The sequence below is a fragment of the Pan paniscus genome, chromosome 13 (assembly GCF_029289425.2).
Source record: "Pan paniscus chromosome 13, NHGRI_mPanPan1-v2.0_pri, whole genome shotgun sequence".
Taxonomy (NCBI): Eukaryota; Metazoa; Chordata; class Mammalia; order Primates; family Hominidae; genus Pan; species Pan paniscus.
The window spans coordinates 103,356,123-103,376,330 of record NC_073262.2 but is presented as its reverse complement, the minus strand read 5'-3'; the positions used below and the strand labels follow the sequence as shown (position 1 = coordinate 103,376,330).

Sequence of the window (20,208 nt, the reverse complement as noted above, 5' to 3'; positions counted from 1 at the left end):
ACTCAACTGATCCATCCACCTCAGCCTCCCAAAGTGCTGGGATTATGGGCGTGAGCCACCATGCTTGGCTAAAAAATATGTTTAATGAAAAAATAATTTAAATAATACAGACAGTTCGATTGGCCATGTAACTCAGTGAACGTAAGGCTCAGAGTGGATGTGAGGTTGGCCGTAACCTGAATCTACCATGTCTTCTGTCCAGCTTGGTTGACACGTGTTGCCTTCATGACATTTTAGAGTTTAAAGATAAACAAAGTTTTTGTATAGTGGGGCTCCTGTTGTGTACTGACTTGTGTTCCTAAAAATTCATAAGGACTCAAGAGCACACAGTGGCAGAACTAGGACTTGTTGCTTTTCTGTAATACATTTCCTTTTACTATGTTATTTCCTGACTCCGGACTAGTAGGGCTGAATAAAGGCAGGGTAGACAGGTGCCAGAAGGCTCGGCACTTCCACCTCCCAAAGGCAGGAAGAGCTGGGAGCTGAACAGCTGGCAGGAGGGGTACCTTGGTGATTGTCTACACAGAATCATCTAGGAGAGCATGTCCCAGACGTACCTTATCTACAGCCAGCAATTTGTCACCTTCAGCGCCATTGATGCCTGGAATGTCTTCAGCTGTTATCACATCAACCACTTCGGGTAGTTCAAGGGCCTTGGACACATCAATTGATCTAAACAAGAGATATTTAAGAAGTAGAAATCACTCTGGGCAGGGTGGTGGATGTCTGTAATCTCAGTACTTTGGGTGGTCAAGAAGGGAGAGATTACTTGATGCCAGGAATTTGAGACCGGCCTGGGCAACATAGCAAGACTCTGTCTCAACAAAAAAAATTATAAAAATTAGCCAGGTGTGGTGGTGGTGCATGTCTGTAGTCCCAGCTACTCAGGAGGCTGAGGTGGGAGGATGGCTTGAGCCCAGGAGTTCAAGGCTGCAGTGAGCTATGATGGTGCCTCTGCCTCCAGCCTGGATGACAGAGCCAGACTCTGTCTCTAAATTAAAAAAAGAGGAAGTAGAAATCAGCAAGCTTTGAGGGCCCTAAATTTGAGAGAGGGATAGAACATGGTTGAAAATCGGAATATATGACAACAAATCCAGCTTAGGTCCTGACCAATCAGAACAGACCTGGCCAAGGAGTAGGGTCCAAGAGACTCCCGCTGGGTCAGGAGACAACACTTTAGCTGTTGGGGGTTGGGAGGTGGAGAAGGGATAGTGTGGCCTTGGCAAGGGGCGTTCTTGAAGGTTGGGACAGGGGCCATTCATTCTTGGGCATGAAGTGGGTATTTCACCACCACCTCAATACCAGCTCTCTATCAGGGTTGTGCCTTTGAGTCATGTCTGAAGCTGTAGCAGGGAGCTGAGGTTTTGCGAGGTTAGGAGGGAAACAAAGGACTTGTAACTGTGATTTTTCTTTCTTTTTTGAGACAGAGTCTTACTTTGCTGCCCAGGCTGGAGTGCAGTAGTTCGATCTTGGCTCACTGCAAACTCCACCTCCCAAGCTCAAGTGATTCTCCTGCCTCAGCCTCCTGAGTAGCTGGGATTGCAGGTGTGTGCCACCATGCCCAGCTAATTTTTGTGTTTTTAGTAGAGACAGGGTTTCACCATGTTGGCCAGGCTGGTCTTGAACTCCTGACCTCAGGTGATCTGCCCGCCTTGGCCTCCCAAAGTGTTGGGATTACAGATGTGAGCCACTGAGCCTAGCCAGTGATTTTTATTATCTCTCCATGATGTTCATTTATAGATGCTCTCCCTTCCTCCTGGAGCTGGCAACCTTTTCTTTATTCTTTCCATTTTAGGTCCTTTAAGTTCAGGACATGGCAGGAGCATGGGCGCATTCCTCTGAGGGGTCCCCAAGTGTGCTTTTAAAAGGCTCTTGAAAGCTCTTCGTTTACTTACATGATTTTTGCATGAGCCCTGCTACTGGTCACCAAAGCCATGAAAAGTTCTTTATCCACCATGGGAATGTCATCACAAAACATGGCTTCCCCAGTGGCATGTTTAAGAGCTGACAGGTGCATGATAGGGTGTCCAACTGGGTCTTGGAGAGGCTGGTGAGGATCCACACTCTACAGGGAAGACAAGAGTTGCCTCAGAAGCCTTTAATTTTTCAGAAGTGGCCTGGCCTATCACCAACACTCCTGAGCTAGGATTGAGAAATCGGACGGTCACCCTCGGGTGACAAACACTGGAGTGGGCCAGATGATGAGTGTGACACATTGATGATGCCACTAGAACAGTGAATTGTCATTTCAGTTATGTGGCAATAAATGGCGAAGTAGGTGAAGGGGCACCCCAGCTTCTCCTTCTGGCATTTTCTTTTCCCTGGTGGTGTTCTCAGGGGTCTCGCTGTCCTGCCTCCTCACCTTTCCAATGATCAGTCTGTCCACGGGTACTGTCCTCATGATGATGGGGGGTAAAGTGATACAGTTCCCAAGGTGGGATGCCAAAATCCAAGCCAGAAGCCCAAGTATGGACTTGTTTGGGGCCTCTGGCACAGGGTTTGGGGGATGGCAACAGAGTCCCCCCAGATCCAGAATAAGGTGTCCTGGCTGCCCTTGGGAGTGGCACAAAAACATCACTAGGCTGTAAGGAGGTGGAGATAGTGTTTATTCTGGAGCTCCTCTCAGGGAAGCTCTCTCTCTGTGTGTGTGTGTGTGTGTGTGTGTGTGCATGTATGTGGAGGTGGGGTGGGAGAGGCGTTGTGCTGTAGCAAGAATCCATAATTTCTAAACTGTCCTGCCAGAACGGTGAGTTCAGTTACTTGCAGGGCATTTGTTTGCTGACTGGAGATTAAACATTTGCAATCAGAGCTGGGGGCTGAACCTTCTGGCTCGGTTGCTCTTCTGAGTAAATATCAAACAAATGCCCAAAGAATATCACTTTGAAGAGACTATAATGATTAGACTGTAGATTAGCTAGACGGTTCAGCCTTGAGCTCATCTAGCAGCAGCTTGGGCCTGACCTCAGATTCCAGCGTCTCCCTGACGCGGACTAAGCAAAGAGCCACGACTAGAACGTCAGACTTGAAACCACAGCTCTGAAAAGCTTGCTTGCTCAGCACAGCTCTAGTTTGCAGGTTTCAGTTAAATCAAACTCACTGACCTGGTACGTTTGGACTCCCTGGGGTATTGTGACTGGGAAATCTTCGAGAGCACTTAGGAATTGGTCTGAAATTTCAGAATGATGACGGCTGTCCTGAAAGATGATTCAAAACAATAAAGATAAGCTGGTTAGCTACAATTAAACTGGGCTTTGGTTTACGTGAAACTGACTTGGCTAATGTATCCAGCATAGTGTGCATAACCACGATCCATACTACCTGCCCCGGCTTCATGTTTTATGAAGGTTTCTTGTTCCCCTCCTCCCTCCACATAATGAGGACCTGGACTGACTGCTTGGAATCTGATCCTCAAGCCACCCTGACGAGGCAGAGGCCTGCCAGAGAGTGGGGGTAGAGGCAGGAGGAGAAGCAAGGAAAATGGGCTAGATAAGCCATCCCAGAATAAGCAGGTATCCGTTGCACACAAAAGGACTCAAAGCCAGATTGCTTTTCTCAGGAACTCAACTCTCCTGGGAGAGCGGTAGAGGTGGGGAGGGTGCTCTGGGTGTCACTGAAACTTGTCAAGTGTCTTGATTCAGAAATTAAATGGCAGCAAGGATTATCCTGGTGAGTGTCGTTGATGAGGGTCTTCATCTGAGTCTGTGAAAATCAGATACCTTAGAACAGCAGGCTCTTGGGGTGAGCTGTGGTTGGGGAACAGGGAATACAAGGTAGGGTGAGTTGTAATCATGGTCAGGGGAGGGGTGGAGAGAGAGAGAAGGAGAGAGAGAGAGAAAGAGAGAGAGATAATATATTTTGCTTTGCTTAGCTTATTCCAAAAGTTTACAATCAGAAGAATCTAGAAAGCTATTTAAACATTAGCATACACATCAGTTTTTGGTGTGTGTGTTTTCTTTTTTTTTTTTCATACAGGCTCTTGCTCTGTCGCCCAGGCTAGAGTGCAGTGGTACAAACGTGGGTCACTGCGGCCTCGACCTCCCAAGCTTAAGAGATCCTTCCACCTCAGCCTCCAAGTAGCTGAGTCTACAGATATGTGCTACCACGGCCAGCTAATTTTTCTATTTCTTATAAAGATGGGGTTTCCCCATGTTCCCCAGACTGGTCTCCAACTACGGGGCCCAAGCCTCCCTTGGCCTCCCAAAGTGCTGGGATTACAGGTGTGAGCCACCATGCCTGGGCAGTTTTGGTTGTTTTGAAAAATAAAATATTATTTTATGTTTTAGATTGATCATAAAATTACAGAAGAGGCAAAATGAATCTCTAGTGCCAGCAAAGTGATTGGTGGTTGCCTGGGCCAGGGGCAAGATGGTGACACAAGGGGGCATAGGATACTTTTTGGGATAATGGAAAATTTGAGGTGGTAGCTACACAGATATACACATTTGTCAACATGTGCTGAATTTAAATAGGTGCATTTTATGATGTGTAAATTACACTTCAATAAAGTTGATTTTAAAAGAAAAAACTGGCAGCAGGGACACCACAGTGTTTCAGTGTTCAGGGCACACAGTCAACATTTGCGGACTGCAGAGAGTCTGGCGCCATGAGCCTCATGTAGCCCCTCAGGGCTGGATTCCAGGAGGAGGGCAGGCAGGGAACTGACAAGGCCTGACTCAGAGCAGGTGACAGGTAACAGCACAGGCTGTGCACAAGACAATTTGCCAAAGTGATGGGAAAGCTGTGAGCTTATGGGTGCAAGGAACACATAAGAGCCAGATGCTATGGGTCAAATTGTGTCTGCTCTAAATATCTGTGTTGAAGTCCCAGCACTCCAGCCCCAGTTCTTCAGAATAAGGCAGGGCCTTTACTGCAGAGGTAATCAAGTTAAAACGAGCTACTTAAGATGGGCCTAATCCCATATGACTGATGTCCTTGTGAGAAGGGGAAATTTGGACACACATGTACCCACAGAACTTCATATGAAGACAGATCAGGGTGATGCTTCTAGAAGCCAAGGAGTGCCCAAGATTGCCAGCAAACCAGCAGGAGCTAGAGGAAAGGCAGGGGGCAGAGTCCCCTGCACAGCACTCAGAGGGAACCAGGCCTGCTGACGCCTCCAGAACTGTGAGGGAACATGTTTCTATTGTTCAGGCCAGGCAGGCTGTGCTACTTTGTTTCAGCAGCCCCAGCCAGCGAATACACCAGAGCACCCACAGGCACAGAGACTAGCTTTACCAGCTTCTTCAGTTCCTGCAGAACCTCTAGGTAGAATTTGAAGAGGAAGCTGACGACTAGGGTCCTCTTGAATTCCACCCGGCCACCCGGGGCTGAGCCTGGGAGCGAGACTTCATCCAGAAGCAGCCTGCAAGCCTCATCCAGCATCAGCTCATTCCAGCACCTGGGAGGGTCGAAGGCAGGAAGGAATTGGTTAGAGGGCAGTTTCTAGCATGGCATGATATGGGATAGTGACCTTTTAGAGACCCCAGAGTTTCCTCGGAAACTCAGAAATCACCTAATCAAGCTGCTTAGGGAAACCAAGGCCTGGGGAGGCTGCATCGAGTGGCCCAAGGGTCATGGCAGGGTGAGAATGGGACCTGCAACTTAAACATGACCATGTTCCACAGCCAGACATGCTAGAATCAAGAATTAAATAAGCAGAGCAGGCCGGGAATGATGGCTCACGCCTATAATCCTAGCACTTTGGGAGGCCAAGGCAGCTGGATAGTTTGAGCCCAGTAGTTTGAAACCAGAATGGGCAACATGGTGAAACCCCGTCTCTACTAAAAACACAAAAATTAGCTGGGTGTGGTGGCACACACCTGTAATTCCAGCTACTTGGGAGGCTGAGCACGAAAATCACTTTGAACCCAGGAGGTGGAGGGTGCAGTGAAGCCGAGATTGCACCGCTGCACTCCATCCTGGGTGCCAGAGTGAGACTTCATCTCAAAAACAACAACAACAAAACAGACCACTAGGGCCAATTCCATTGTGAACTGAACGGGACTCAGACTTGGAGACTGACTTCACTGAGGAAGAAATAGAGTGCACTTAACGGTGGGAGCATTAGGTGCTGCTTGGACACTGCCCAGGGTGGGTTTGCTAGACTTTTTTTTTTTTTTTGAAACACAGTCTTGCTCTGTCACCTAGGTTGGAGTGTAGTGGCATGATCGCTACTCACTGCAGCCTCAACCTCCAGGGCTCAAGTGATCCTCTTGTCTCAGCCTCCTGAGGAGCTGGGACTACAGGTGCATGCTACCATGCCCAGCTAATTAAAAAAAAAAAAAAAAAAAATATATATATATAGTAGAGATAGGGTCTCGTTTTGTTGCCCAGGCTGGTTTTGAATTCCTAAGCTCAAGCAATCCTCCTGCCTTGGCCTCCCACATTGCTGGGATTATAGGCATAAGCCATGGCACCAGGATGACTAGGCTGTCGATCTGTGTAAGAGAACAAGGGCAGATGGGAAAAAATCACCGGCTGGCTGAACTCAGGCCAGGTCACTTTTGTTGTATACCTCATCCAAAGACTGGCATCCAATTAATCAAAGTCAAATAAGGTTTAATTCATTTAGCAAAATGGCAGAAAGAACAGGCAGTGATTTTCATGTAATAGTTTCCATCTTCCCAGGGCTTTACTGACGCTTGCCAGAGACAGATCTCCACTTGTTTTATTTAACAGCAAGCTTCCCCCTCAGGGTGCGGGCTCTTGGCTTACCTCCCAAGGAGCTGCTGGCAGGATCTGTGTGCACTGATGGTGGCAGCCCCCACCCCTCCATAGGCGATGCTCAGGTCCTCAATGCTGTCTGTGCCTTCTTTGAGAAGGACTCGCATGCCGGCATTCATGTGGGGCAAGGCATTCTGCTGGCATTGAGCCTGTCGGAAGGCTGACACAAATTCCCACTGTGGAGACAAAAACCATTTGGGGTTATCTGATATGACAAAACTAAGAACATGGTTTATGCTTCTTGTTGCCACTAATTAATCACTTAGACACAATCTGACAAGACACCAAAGACAGTTGGCACAATTAGAGGACACCTTGGCTGACTTCTCGTTCAAAGTGAGAACAGCGTCCTCCCCAAGGCCCACTCTCAAGGCCTCGGACACCCTCAAGGAACAGGGACCACCGCGCACTCTCCCTTGGAGGCCAGGACGCCTCTGCACGGGATGCTGTGGGAACTCACGCCTGGACACCCGTCCATGTGCTGGCATTGCCAGGGGCCATTCCCTCCAGTTTTCAGACACCTTTTCCCCATGAGGTTGGAGGAGCCCTCCTAATGCAGGGGCTTTTAAAGGTGATTTGCTAAAAGTGCAAAGGAGACCCACCACATTGCTTGGCTTGTAGAAATGATTGCTTTTCCACTTGGCAAAGCACAGAAGGGAGCCGAGCAAAGCTTTCCAGCAGTGGCTAGGGAATCTTGTGTCAGGAGGAAGAGTCAAAGGTGATGGCTGTCCCAGCTGACCCCTTGGCACCATGACCTTTGGTGAGCCAAGGTGGGGTCCATGAAGACGGCCTGTGCCCCTTTGTGCATTTCCATCTGTGCCGCCACCAAGGGTGCACATGTTTGAGTGGGCTTGTTTTTCCGTCTGCTGCCTTTTCATGGATTTAAATGGGAACACATTTCAAAGTTTCCATTCCAAAGGAAAAACTAATGAAGATCACACATGGCTGAAAGCATAACTTATGACTCCCTCCATAACCAGGCTGCCACCCGGCTTTTGATGCTATTAATTAATCACACAGACACAATCTAACAAGACACCTGGCACAGTCAGAGCTGTGCTGGTTGGAATGTAGGCATGGTTGTAGGAGGCAGGGGTGCCCCAAAGGAGCCCCCCACTGTTGATCTCTGCCTGGTCCCTCCCTGCTGCTGGGCCGGTGAGCTGATCTATTGCCTTGGCTGGAGCCGGGGCTGTGCTCCAGGTGGAGATGGCTGTGGCTGAGCTGGGAAAGCAGAGACCTTCAGCCAATGGTAACGACCAATGCCCCTGTAGAAGAATATTACTGCTACTGTAGCAGAAGGCCCCGGATGGGGAGTGGGCCATCCTCATCCTGGTGCCCCAGAGTCTTGGCTGCTCCTCTCTGGGACTTTGGGGGCTGAGCTAGGGTGTGTGTGTGTGTGTGTGTGGGTGGGTGTGTGTTGCATTGCCTCTCTCTGGGAAGACTATCCTCTTAGATTCAGGTACAGCTTTGGCAGAGGCACAGGGAGCAGGCAGTGAGGACAGAAGGTCAGCTCCATAGCTGGCTGGGTGGCTACATCAGCCGCAGAGATTCTGAGTTAGCGAACAACTAGAGGCCCTCCTGCGCCCATGAACTATTGGCTAGAGTGGGGTGTGGGACAGCTGAGCCCTAGCCCCCATCTCCCTGTGGGTCAGTTAGAGACACTCCATTTGACAGCCCGAGAGCTTGAACTCGTGGCCATGAGGGGTGTGGTGGTGTGACCACAGGCCCTCAGCAGGCTCCACCCTGCAGCTAGAACAACAGCCCCACATCCACACCCGGAGTTGCCTGCTCTTGGCTGTCGGAGGGCCTTGGTGCTGGCCCAATCTGCAGTTGGACAGGAAACAGGTTTGCAGGGCAGAGTTATTTTCTTTCCATCTGTTTTTAGATTTCTAAAGATGACTGGACTCAGTTATGAAAAAGGAAAAACCACCCTCAAAAGCAACCAGCGGAATTCTGACCTTTTGAGAGTGCGGGATATGCACAGATTCCAAAATTTCCTCTGGCTTAAGGTCTGCACTTGCCAACCCAGCAAGAAAATGTTCATTTAGAGGAATCTGCCGCGTACCTTCTGTGGAAGAGAATGATATTTCTGCACAGTCACAACAAGGAGAGCAAGATTATTCTGTTCTTTTAAATGTCAGCAGTGGAGAAGGAAAGGCCAGCTTCCTCTACACAGAGCAAGGCTGAGGTCTGAGTCCACGGCAAAGTCACAGGGTCCCATCATGGGGTCCCAGGTGGTGGCACCGTAATGACATTACTATTTTCTCATCAGCATATGTGCTATGTGAACTGGGGTCTCTTCTGCCTTGAAGGCTCACTGGGCCTGTGGTTAACTACATAGAACCTGTTCAGTGCTTATGATCACTTGTTAAGTCAACAACTTTAAGCCAACACACGGTTTGCACTTTTAACTATTCAATTCAGTTCAAGCCACTGACTTTGCCTTTTGTTCTTCCTGCTGTTGTCAGCTCTTGAGACAGACACTTACACCTTTAAAACAAAGTGAAAAATTCTGAAACCTCCTTCTAGCCCAGTTGCCCCCTCTGGTGACCACAACTGTGCTCTCTGGCCCACAGGAGTGCAGTGAGGAGATCAAACTATGGCCTGGGGACTGTGACATGCATTTGATCCCTGGCACAGTGAGCGCTGTGCTGGTTGGAATGTAGGTATGCTTGTGAGGAAGCAGGGTGCCCCAAAGGAGGCTCCCATGGTTGATCTCTGCCTGGCCCCTCCCTGTTGCTGGGCCAGCGAGCTGATCTACTGCCTTTGCTGGAGCCAGGGCTGTGCTCTGGGTGGAGATGGCTCTAGCTGAGCTGCGAAAGCAGACCTTCAGCCAATGGTAATGACCAACGCCCCAGCACAGCCTGGCATGTAGTTGCATCCAGTCAAGGTGGTATTAGTATCTGGGGGGCAGTTGGGGGCAGTGTGAGTGTGCAGGGTGCTTGGGGAGATGAAAGGGAGGTTTAGTGGGCAGCCACCACAAGGGAACGTTCCTCTCAGCTAGCAATTAAAATCAATCGCTGCCTACCCCTTCCCAGGGGCCCACCACAACCTGTGTGGATGTCCACTGTGTGTCCACACCAGCCTTGTAGCTTCTTACACAGCAACTGGGGGGTGGGGAGGCAACTTTGAGCCACTGTGTGGGGGCCTCGGACTGTGTGTTCGTGGAGGGAGCCCATGATGAGAATGGGGGAGCAGGAGCAGTTCCTTGGCCCACAGGGAGAGTGCGCACTGCAACCTCGCCCTCAGCTTAGCCTCTGCACATCACCTATGGTGTTTACTGGTCAAGCAAGACACGTGGGCGAACATGTGAGCTAACTGAGTGTGTGGTCCCAGGTTGTGTGCGTGTGTGGTGTCAGAAGGAAACACCAGCTGCCTTTTGGATCAGTGCACCTTCCCTCATGAGCTGGGCTCCCCATGGTGAATTGAGAACCAGAGACTTGGGCTCTGACTTAAAGCAGTTCCTTAAAAGAATAAATAGAAAAGACAAAAGATCTCTAGGTGCTGTTCAGAGTGTTTGGAGGCAGCTTACCTGCTGAAATCAGATTGAGGGTAGCATTGCCCACAGCAAGAATTGGATTCAGGTCCGAATAGCAATGCCGGCTTATCACATGCCCCCCTAAGGACTAAGGAGAGAGAGTTACAGCTCAGTCATTCCATCTCTCAGCTTCTCTACCCCGAAGGCACCTGCTGATGGTCCTCTTAGTGGCCATGAAAGGGTCAAGAGGAATCTAAGTCAGTTCAGTCTTTCTCTCTTTTGCAGAGGGTGTGGGTTCAGCTTGTCAGGGAGGGCCCCTCCCACTGGCTTCTTTGGATGGGAAGAGGACTCGAGGGTGCCTAGCACTTACCTAACACCGGTGTGTTCCACGCACTGTCTAACCCCTGACACAACAACCCAGTGAGGTGGGTGTCGTTATCCCTATTTTACAGATGAAGACACTGAAGTACAGAGAAATTATGAAACTTGACCAATGTCCCCAGCTAGGAAGGGGCAGGCCTGGGATTCAGATTCAAGCAGGGAGGCTCAGCGGGAGTGAGCCACCCCACTCAGCCCTGGCAACAGTGAAGATGGCCATGGTGTTGGCTACAGAGGTGCCATCTTGCCTTGGTGCAAAGGGTCTCAGCCTCATCTCTTGTGGGCTTCTGAAATGGCCAGACTTCACATGGGCTGTGTCAGTGTTCTGAGGCATCCACACAGTTGGACAGAGAATTGCCTTTTCACTCTTTTCTGGGAGCCCTCACTCAGATCTGATGGAGCCTGTAGCATTTCAGAACTTGGGAGGGAAATGACTGGCCATTGAACTCAAGATTCTCCTCCCAGCATAGGGAAGGAATCTACGGTGACCTCCTGGTTGCTGCGGTCTGGACTGGAATACAGGTGAGGACAGGGAATCCCCATTCCTTTATGAGCAGTTCCATTTTACATTTTTTTTTGTTTCCCCTGAGCTGAAATCTGGCTCCCTGGACCCTCATCTGTCAGTTATTCTTCTACTCTCTGCTCATATGTAATAACACATCAGACCTCAGGAGTCTAGACATAGTCCAAGGCAGCTCTCATGTTCCCTTTGCCTATCCTCCCACCCCTAGTCCTCTTTTTGGGGTGGTTTCCAACCCCTCATTCTCCTGCCACCTTCTCCTCACCAGTGTACCTCGTCAGAGTTCCTGACTGGGGAGAGAACATTTTGAAATCACTTGAGAGCTGTTTTAAAGGAAACATGCCCTCCCTGGTTTTCCATATCCCAAAGATTTCTGCTATACAATTGAGGGTATGCAGGGGAAGGAGCATATGTGTTTCAAAAACCTAACTGTTTCTCTTTTCCTTTCTTTTGAGATCAAAATCAACCAGATCTTCAAGTATGCCTCCCAGATCTGACCATCTTTCTCCAGCTGTGTTTTGAACAGCCCAGAGTAGAGAAGGCTACCCTCCTTGTTTTAGATACTCTATTTTGTTAATGCAGCCTAAGACTAAACTAAGTTCTTGGACAAGCTTATCATGAAACTAGCAAAACCATAGCATCCTTTTCTCACCTGTGATGCTGCTTAGCCACTCTTTTGAGCTTGACTTATCGTTCTTCCTATTCTTCTTTTCTTTTCTATTTTTTTTTTTTGAGATAAAGTCTTGCTCTGTTGCCCAGACTGGAGTGCAGTGCCATGATCTCCGCTCACTGCAACCTCTACCTCCTGGGTTCAAGCAATCCTCCCACCTCAGCCTCCCAAGTAGCTGGAATTACAGACGTGCACCACCATGCCCAGCTATTTTTTGTATTTTTAGTAGAGACAGGTTTCACCATGTTGGCCAGGCTGATCTCGAGCTCCTGACTTCAAGAGATCCACCCACCTTGGTCTCCCAAAGTGCTGGGATTACAGGCGTGAGCCACTGCTCCCGGCCTATAGTTGTTTCTTAAATATTTTTATTAAATAATGCTTATTAATTTTAAACATTTACTGCGCCTGTTGCTTCAATCTGCTGAGACCTTTTTGCGTACTGATTCTGCCAACGCATATCTCAACATTTCAGTGAGGTTCAGAAATAGGTGCGGTGTGCCCAGTGGTTGAAACCAGGGAACATACGCCATATTCCGGATCTGCTGGCCTGCCAGACTCCTCAGGTGCTTCAGGAGGGCTCGGTACGTCTGTGTTTTCTCCTCTGGGAGCTCAGCTACCCTCTCAGCCAAGATGTCCTGCATCTGGGCCAGGCTGCAGCCAGCGCCTATTGTGAGTCCTGGAAAGCAACTTGTTTTTACTGGTGACATAAGAGGAGCAGCTGAATTGTAATCATGGCACCAGGACCTCAGTGTTTGGCCAGTGCAGTGAGTATCCACATTGGCTCACAGAGAGTCGCTGGGAACTCAAAAACAGCACAGATGCCCCACTCCCAGATCAATTCAATTAGAATCTCTGCTGCCTTTTTTTTTTTTTTTTTTTTTTTTTTGAGACAGAGTCTTACTCTATTGCCCAGGCTAGAGTGCAGTGGTGCAATCTTGGCTCACTGCAACCTCCATCTCCCAGGTTTAAGCAATTCTCATGCCACAGCCTCCCAAGTAGCCGGGATTACAGGCACCTGCCATAGCCCTGGCTAATTTTTTTTTTTTTTTTTTTTTTTTTTAGACAGAGTTTCGCTCTTGTTGCCCAGACTGGAGTGCAATGGCGTGATCTTGGCTCACCTCAACCTCCGCCTCCCAGGTTCAAGTGATTCTCCTTCCTCAGCCTCCTAAGTAGCTGGGATTACAGGCATGCGCCACCATGTCTGGCTAATTTTGTATTTTTAGTAAAGACGGGGTTTCTCCATATTGGTCAGGCTGATCTCGAACTCCTGACCTCAGGTGATCCTCCCACCTCGGCCTCCCAAAGTGCTGGGATTACAGGCGTGAGCCACCTGCCCAGCCTAATTTTGTATTTTTAATAGAGACGGTGTTTCACCATGTTGGCTAGGCTGGTCTCGAACTCCTGACCTCAAGTGATCTTCCTGCCTTGGCCTCCCAAAGTGCTGAGATTACAGGCGTGAGCCACTGCGCCCAGCCTGGATCTCCGCAGATTTTTAAAAGGCTTCAAGGTGTTTTTACACAGCCAGAGTGAGATCTCCTGGGCTGGTCCACATTCTTCTTTTGACAGACACAAGGAAATAGAGGCTAGAGAGAAGGAATGACAGCAAAAACTTGCAGGTGGCAGACCTTACCAGAATTTTCCATGACCTCCTCCTGACTGATTGTGGTGAAGCTATGCAAAGTTGCTTTGTGATTAAGGGGGATAAATCGAATGGCATTACAATAAGGCAAAGGTCATTCAATTCCCCAGGTTGTTGTCTAAAATCTGTAATGCTTGGATTTCAGGTTTTGCACCCGATACTCAAAATCTTCAACAATCAGTTTTGTGAGGGGCACTGGTCAATTGGCCCATGTAAGGAGCTGCCCCAGCCATTTATGTTGAGCGTTACTGGGTATGAGGAAGTTGGGGGCTCCTGGGAAGGGTCCAGGGAAGTAATGGGAGAGCATCTAGCGATCGAAGTAATGTTATTTGCTAACTGGCAAGGAAATAATTCAAAATTTCAACCAACTTTGGAGCCATAAGTTGTGAGGATTGGCAGGATATTAGCATGAGCTTCAGGGTTTTTCTTCAGTAAGGATGAAAGGGTTCAAATCAGTCTTAAAAAGTGAAGTAGTCACCCAAACCCCCAGGAGATGAGTTAGGCAGCCTTTTAAAATTAATCCTTCACACCCCGGGGTTTGCAGAATGAAACGCTAACGTAGAGTGATTTGACATTACTAGCTGGGCTGGTCCTAATTGCAGTTAGTCTGTTTTTATCAGGTTGGGCTTTGATTTATCTCTTGTTGACTAATCTTTGAGAATATTTCACCCTCCTACATAGCTGTATTTTATCAATATTAAGAATGTACTTGTCATGACTCCTCCCCCACCTTGCCAGCATACTCATGCAACACCCCGCTGCCTCAGTAATCTCAGCTAATTTAGTTGATAAGGGAACCATGAGCTGCTCCTTGTTATCCTTATGCTAAACAAATCTAAACTATCCCTCCCCGCTGGAATGTCTCAGCCTGGAGTTCTCACCCTGTTTCTGTTTTAGCGTCTCCTAAAATGTACTCTGTAACAGGGGATCTAATTTCATCCCAGACCCATCAGTGATGGTCTGTTGCTTCCTTATCACAGGTTTCAATGGAGCCTGTTTTTTAACTTCTGGAAGGTCCTGGCCTGCCTTATCTTTGCAGGAGTACTAGGAAAATCAAGCTTTTTTTTTTTTTTTTTTTTCAGTCATACAATTCCTTCTCCCTAAGGAGAAGACCCAGAGCCTTATTAGTGGAGGAGAAACCAGAAACAAAAAAACATAATTATTATTAAGGTCAGAAGCATCACATAGACCAGCATCACCACCTCTTATTTGACACAGACGGAAAAGGGCAGTTCAACCCCAGTGGGGATTGAAGTATCCCTGTCTGCTCTATTGCCTGAATCCTCATAAGAGTTCAAACACAGTTTGAAGCCAAATAATTCCATTTCCATTGCACACATCACCATGTCACCTCATGCTAGGCACGACACACCTTCTGCCAGGCTATACTGAGAACATTCTACTTAATGTGGTTCTATTCATATTTTATTCCATCTCTGGTCACAAAATCTAGGTTTCTTCCAATGCAAGTGAAAAGAACTTCAACTTTGATTCTCAGAAAGGGCATTTCAGTGGAACGCTATGCTTTTCAGAGTTCATGGGTCTATGAGGTAAACATGCAATGACTTTCTGGAGCACTCACTATACTAAAGATTTTGAGAAAACAAATGTATACTGAGCCAAACATGTAGGTCATATGATTGAGCATGCAAACCTTAAACAAATGTTTAAGTCAAAATTACAGCTGTGCAAAAATGTATTTCCTGGGTGTGCTGGTGGGGAACACATCTGGCTCCAGTACATCCCACCCCCGCCAGTGTCCTTCACTCATCTGGGACTTAGGAAAAGTTCGAGAATCGTGGAAACTTTCCTGCAAGCCACTAGAGGGTACTCATGCTTTAAGTTTAAGAGCCCTAAAGGAAGGCGCATTGTTTGTTTTAGCTCTGCTTTGCAGAGACCAAACTGAGCAGTTAACTCACATAGCTAATTGGACGGGCTGTGGGGTGGACCTGAGGGGTAGAATGGCAGTAACAAAAAGAGTGTTGGCCAGGCACAGTGGCTCACGCCTGTAATCCCAGCACTTTGGGGGGCTGAGGCGGGTGGATCACGAGGTCAAGAGATCGAGACCATCCTGGCCAACATGGTGAAACCCTGTCTCTACTAAAAATACAAAAATTAGCTGGGCGTGGTGGCGCACACCTGTAGTCCCAGCTACTCGGGAGGCTGACGCAGGAGAATTGCTTGAATCTGGGAGGTGGAGGTTGCAGTGAGCTGAGATTGCACCACTGCACTCCAGCCTGGTGACAGAGCGAGAGTCTGTCTCAAAAAATAATAATAATAATAAAAAATAAACAGAAGTTTAATGAGGAACAATATATTTACGTAGTTTCAAAGTATCTCCCCACAGAATATTTATTAACTACAGAAGGAGAAAAACCACCTCACTGTGGAGAGTCCTGGTAGACACCATCTTAACCAAGTGGGACACGTCGAAGTCATGTGTCACCTGGCAGGATGCCATGAGGGGAACACAGAGTCACTTTTGTAATATTCTGACAAAGACTCATAACGTCGATCTAACCACGACAAAACAGTAGACAAACTCAAAATGGGAGACATTGGACAAGATAACTGGCCAAACTCTTCCGAAGTGTCAAAGTCATGATGTCAAAGAGAGAGGAGAGACCTGATTCCTGCTCCAGGACACCTCAGAGACAGGACAACTAAATGAAAAGTGAGATTCTGTATTGAATATTTTTGCTATAAAATACTTGATTGGGACAACTGGCGAATCTTGAATGGAGTCTGATAATTAGATAGTAGTTGTGAACTGCTGTTAATTTCTGGATTCTGACGGGTATATTGTATAATGTGTAGGACTAAACTCTTAAGTGTTCAGGGGTTTGGGGCATTAGGTCAGCAATTTACTCTCAAATGATTCAGGGTAAATAAAATTCTTTGTACTGTACATGCAAATTTTCTGTAAACTTGTCATTGTTTCAAAAGCTAAAAATGAGTTAAAATTTTTGTGATCAATTCTGGTAAAGAGAAGATTAAGAACTGGCTAAATAATGTTCTTCAGGTATGACAAGTGTTGTTATAAGGAAGGTCTTTTTCATCTGCTGAGAAACTTAATAGATTCATGTTAGACATATGTATTTAATTCAATTTCACTTATTTCCTAAACAAACCTTACATGAGTCTATTTATAGAAAGCATTCATATTAAATACAAATACAATAGTCAAATCATTAAAATAAGTGTAAAAGATGAGAGTCAAGAAATGAGATGAAATGAATAATAAGAGAGTAGGAATTTATATATGATAAAAACTGGCCAGGTGCGGTGGCTCATACCTGTAATCCTAACATTTTGGGAGGCCGAGGTGGGTGGATTGCCTGAGCTCAGAAGTTCGAGACCAGCCTGGGCAACACGGTGAAAGCCCGCCTCTACTAAAATACAAAATAAATTAAATGGGGGTGGCGGCATGCGCCTGTAGTCCCAGCTACTCGGGAGGCTGAGGCAGGAGAATTGTTTGAACCTGGGAGCCAGAGGTTGCAGTGAGCCAAGATTGCACCACTGCACTCCAGCCTGGGCGACAGAGCTAGACTCTGTCTCTGCAAACAACAACAACAACAACAACAAAAACCAAAACTAAATGAAGCATAAAATTTAACTTTGAGTTTCCTGGTTGCCAAGGCAAAGATATAAAAAGTTACCAAGTGCTTATTTTACAATAAGCCCTGGCCGGGTCCTAAGTCTAGCCACTGAGCCTCTGTTGCACCTGAGTCTCTTTCTCCCTCACTGTCCATCCCTCACCATCTGCCATAGCCTCTCAAGCTCACAGTTCTTTGTCTCTGTTGCTGGTGGCCTGGCTTTTTCTTCCAGCTGCTTGTCTCTGGTGGCATTCTATACTTGTGTGCCAGGATAGCTTTCCATTTTTGCCTAGTGCTGTGAGGAAATTGCACTTTTCTTAGTAAAAATAAAGTTCAGAACCTCAGAGTTGGCACTGGGTGGTCCATACGGCCTTGGCTTTCACCCAAGACTCACTTCCTTTGGGATCTATGTCTGATCCTACCATTGACACATTGGTCTAACGGGGCACTGTTTCCCTCTTTTTTTCTTATACTGGACGGAGGACTCTTGGGTTGATTCTCCGTAGACCGACTGATCAGAGTTAGAATGTTCATATAAGAATTGGATAAATGACAGGAGGAAACAAAAGGACTAGAAAAAGAGACAATTTCATTGATCTTTACAACTCAGCTTACTTCTCTTCAATTGTTGAACCAATAAATGGGTTCTTCCTGGTTCCTGGTCTACCTCCTCATGATGGTTACTATTATTTATACCCACTGGCCAGGGGTGCCTGTGACTTCCATGGTTGACCTGTGAGACCAACAGAATCTGAGCTCCCTCAGTTCTAGTTTCCTAAATTCACGTCCTTCCTCTGGGTTACTGACACTAGGCATGGCCTCCCCATTCAAGAAGATCCAACCTACCTTCAGATGTGAGCTTTGTATTTATAGATGCCATCAGGATACCAGACCGCCCTCCCAATAAGCCTAGGAGATGTGCCCACATATGCTCAATATGGTAAAAGGATGGTTAGTTTCTTGTCACTTCCAGTGAGATCTCCCTGTTCCTTATTTGGACAAATTCTCATGTCTGATGGGGTACCTTGCTCAACTTCCCATGCTATTTGTATGGGGCTATTTTGGTCATCCCTGGTTTGACTCACAGCTTTTATAACCAATCCCCCATTACACAAGAGAAGAGGGTCACAAGAGGCAGGATATAAGGCAAGATTTCTGGAGAGCAAGAAATATTAGAAAGCCCAAAGTGCTGCATCCTATTAGACACTAAGACTGAAAGGCATAAGCACTAAATCCATGCTGGGAAGCACTAAAAGCTTTGCAAAAATCCCTCTATCTTGATCTGTTCTCACTATTCACAGGATCATTTAATATCAAACCTATAAACCTGTGGCAGGTTTATGTGTACTAAGGCATTGCAGGAAGGAAATTATGGGACTCATCTCAAAATTGTCTGCCTTCCTGTTCTGTTAATATAACATTTCTCTCTCTAATGAAAACCTTTCAATAAAAAAAATAAAATTGATAATAATAGACAATATTAAAAATACAAACAACTGAGCACACCTTTTCAAAGTTCCTTTTCCATTCTAAAAGGGAATAATTTTAGGACAGTATTAGATACCTCTTACCTAAAATATCCAGTGGCAGACAAACTAGTGCTTTGAGCAAAAGCTTCATTAACCTGCAAAAAAGAATATGATGAAAGGAAAAATACACACCTGGACAAAAGCAAAACATGGGAAAATAACCATTTTCTAGATGTCATAGTTTTCCTTATTGTTGGGAATGTTATTTTCCTGAGTGAACAATCAGAGTGCCCAAGTGGGTTCTCTGCCCAGGATGATTGCTAAGGATGCCCAGGATGATTGCTAAGTCACTGCTTTGGTGGATCTATTTAAAGAGCAAAGGAAAAAGCGATGAAGGTAAACATCTGTGGTGGAAGTTTAAATTCAGGGTCCCCAAACAAAGTCTAACCAAGGATCTCCATCCTCCTGCCTCCATATATGGGGAACCAGTCTGGGTGGAGCTTCGGCTTGGTTGGAATATGTGTATATTTTTAAGTTTCAGAGAAACTAAGAGATAAAGGAGGCAAGTTTGGTAATCCCTCAAGTTACTGCTACCGCATCCCATCCATCGCCGCTCCCTGAGGGCTTCCCACAAAACTTCAAAATCACCAGGAGACTTTCTAACAGCACTAATTAAATATTCAGGGGCCTTGCAGAACTTCTGCTGCCTCAGTTTTTAAAAATCTGGGTCATGTTTTAAAATGAAGTCTTTATTCTGAAAGAAGAACAAGAACTACCACCCAAAGACTATCCAGTTTTCCCCAGGAATGTTTGAAATGCAGGTATGGAAAATAGCAAGCATTTGTAGCTTTAACTGAAGATGTTTTTCAAAATGTAATCCAATATAACAGCTTCTCCTGCAAGAACTTCCTTTAAATGTATTGCTTTTTTCTCTGCAAATTTCCAAAAGTGAACTTTAGATGATGTAGGCTCTATCTTCCTTAGCGAATAACCAGACACACACTAAGTGGTATTTAAATATGAATGGCTTTAACACTGTTACTGAGCTATTTCTCCAGGTGTGAGTAAATAGCCAGATGAACCAGAGATTTCTGTTTCATAAGATCTGGTTGCAAGGTGAATGACTGATTTATATCTGTCCCTTAGGAACTCAGCTTACTAATCTTTAATTTCTGGACCAATATATGAATGCCTTTCTTCCTAGCTCCTAGTCACCTCCTTATGATGGAGATACTATCCATTTTATATCTAAAAGCCAGGAGTGCTACTTAAAGCGCGGTTCAGCAGTGCCAGCGTTACCTGGGAGGCTGACAGAAATGCAGACTCTGAGGCCCCACTCAGACCTACAGAATAAGAATCTGCATTTTAACTGATGCCCAGGTGATCTGCCTGCTCACTGATGACTGGGGAGGGGATGCCCTAGGTTGTACAGGACAGGAGGAGGAAGTGGCAGGGATGCAGCATACCTGGGAACAGGTGCTTCCACTCAGTGGCCCCACAGGAGCTCTGCAGGCTTCAGCCACACCTGATACTCACCCACTTCTCCCAGGTGCCACTAGTACTCCATCTGATAATAGGTTCAAGGCATTCCACGAGGGTCCGGCAGGTATTCTGCAGGTGGAAAAGGACAGAAGACTGGCAGATAATTAAATGGGGAAACATTTCAAACTCAACTGTGTTTCTCACCCTGCAACAATCATCATCCTTCCTGCATCCTGCAGATACCTTCCATGTG

At 46.8% G+C, this 20,208-nt stretch overlaps 1 protein-coding gene across 1 annotated transcript in view; it reads right to left on the bottom strand.

The window, feature by feature from the left end:
* Nucleotides 1-20,208, bottom strand: part of LOC117979316 (aldehyde oxidase 2-like) — a 127,881-nt gene that overhangs the window by 47,242 nt on the left and 60,431 nt on the right. The window contains 11 exon segments of the mRNA XM_063595089.1: nucleotides 558-672; nucleotides 1,896-2,065; nucleotides 3,102-3,194; nucleotides 5,203-5,398; nucleotides 6,715-6,899; nucleotides 8,682-8,791; nucleotides 10,256-10,349; nucleotides 12,291-12,550; nucleotides 17,427-17,575; nucleotides 18,576-18,628; nucleotides 20,010-20,084. Of these exon segments, the coding sequence (XP_063451159.1) occupies nucleotides 558-672; nucleotides 1,896-2,065; nucleotides 3,102-3,194; nucleotides 5,203-5,398; nucleotides 6,715-6,899; nucleotides 8,682-8,791; nucleotides 10,256-10,349; nucleotides 12,291-12,550; nucleotides 17,427-17,575; nucleotides 18,576-18,628; nucleotides 20,010-20,084 (1,500 nt within the window).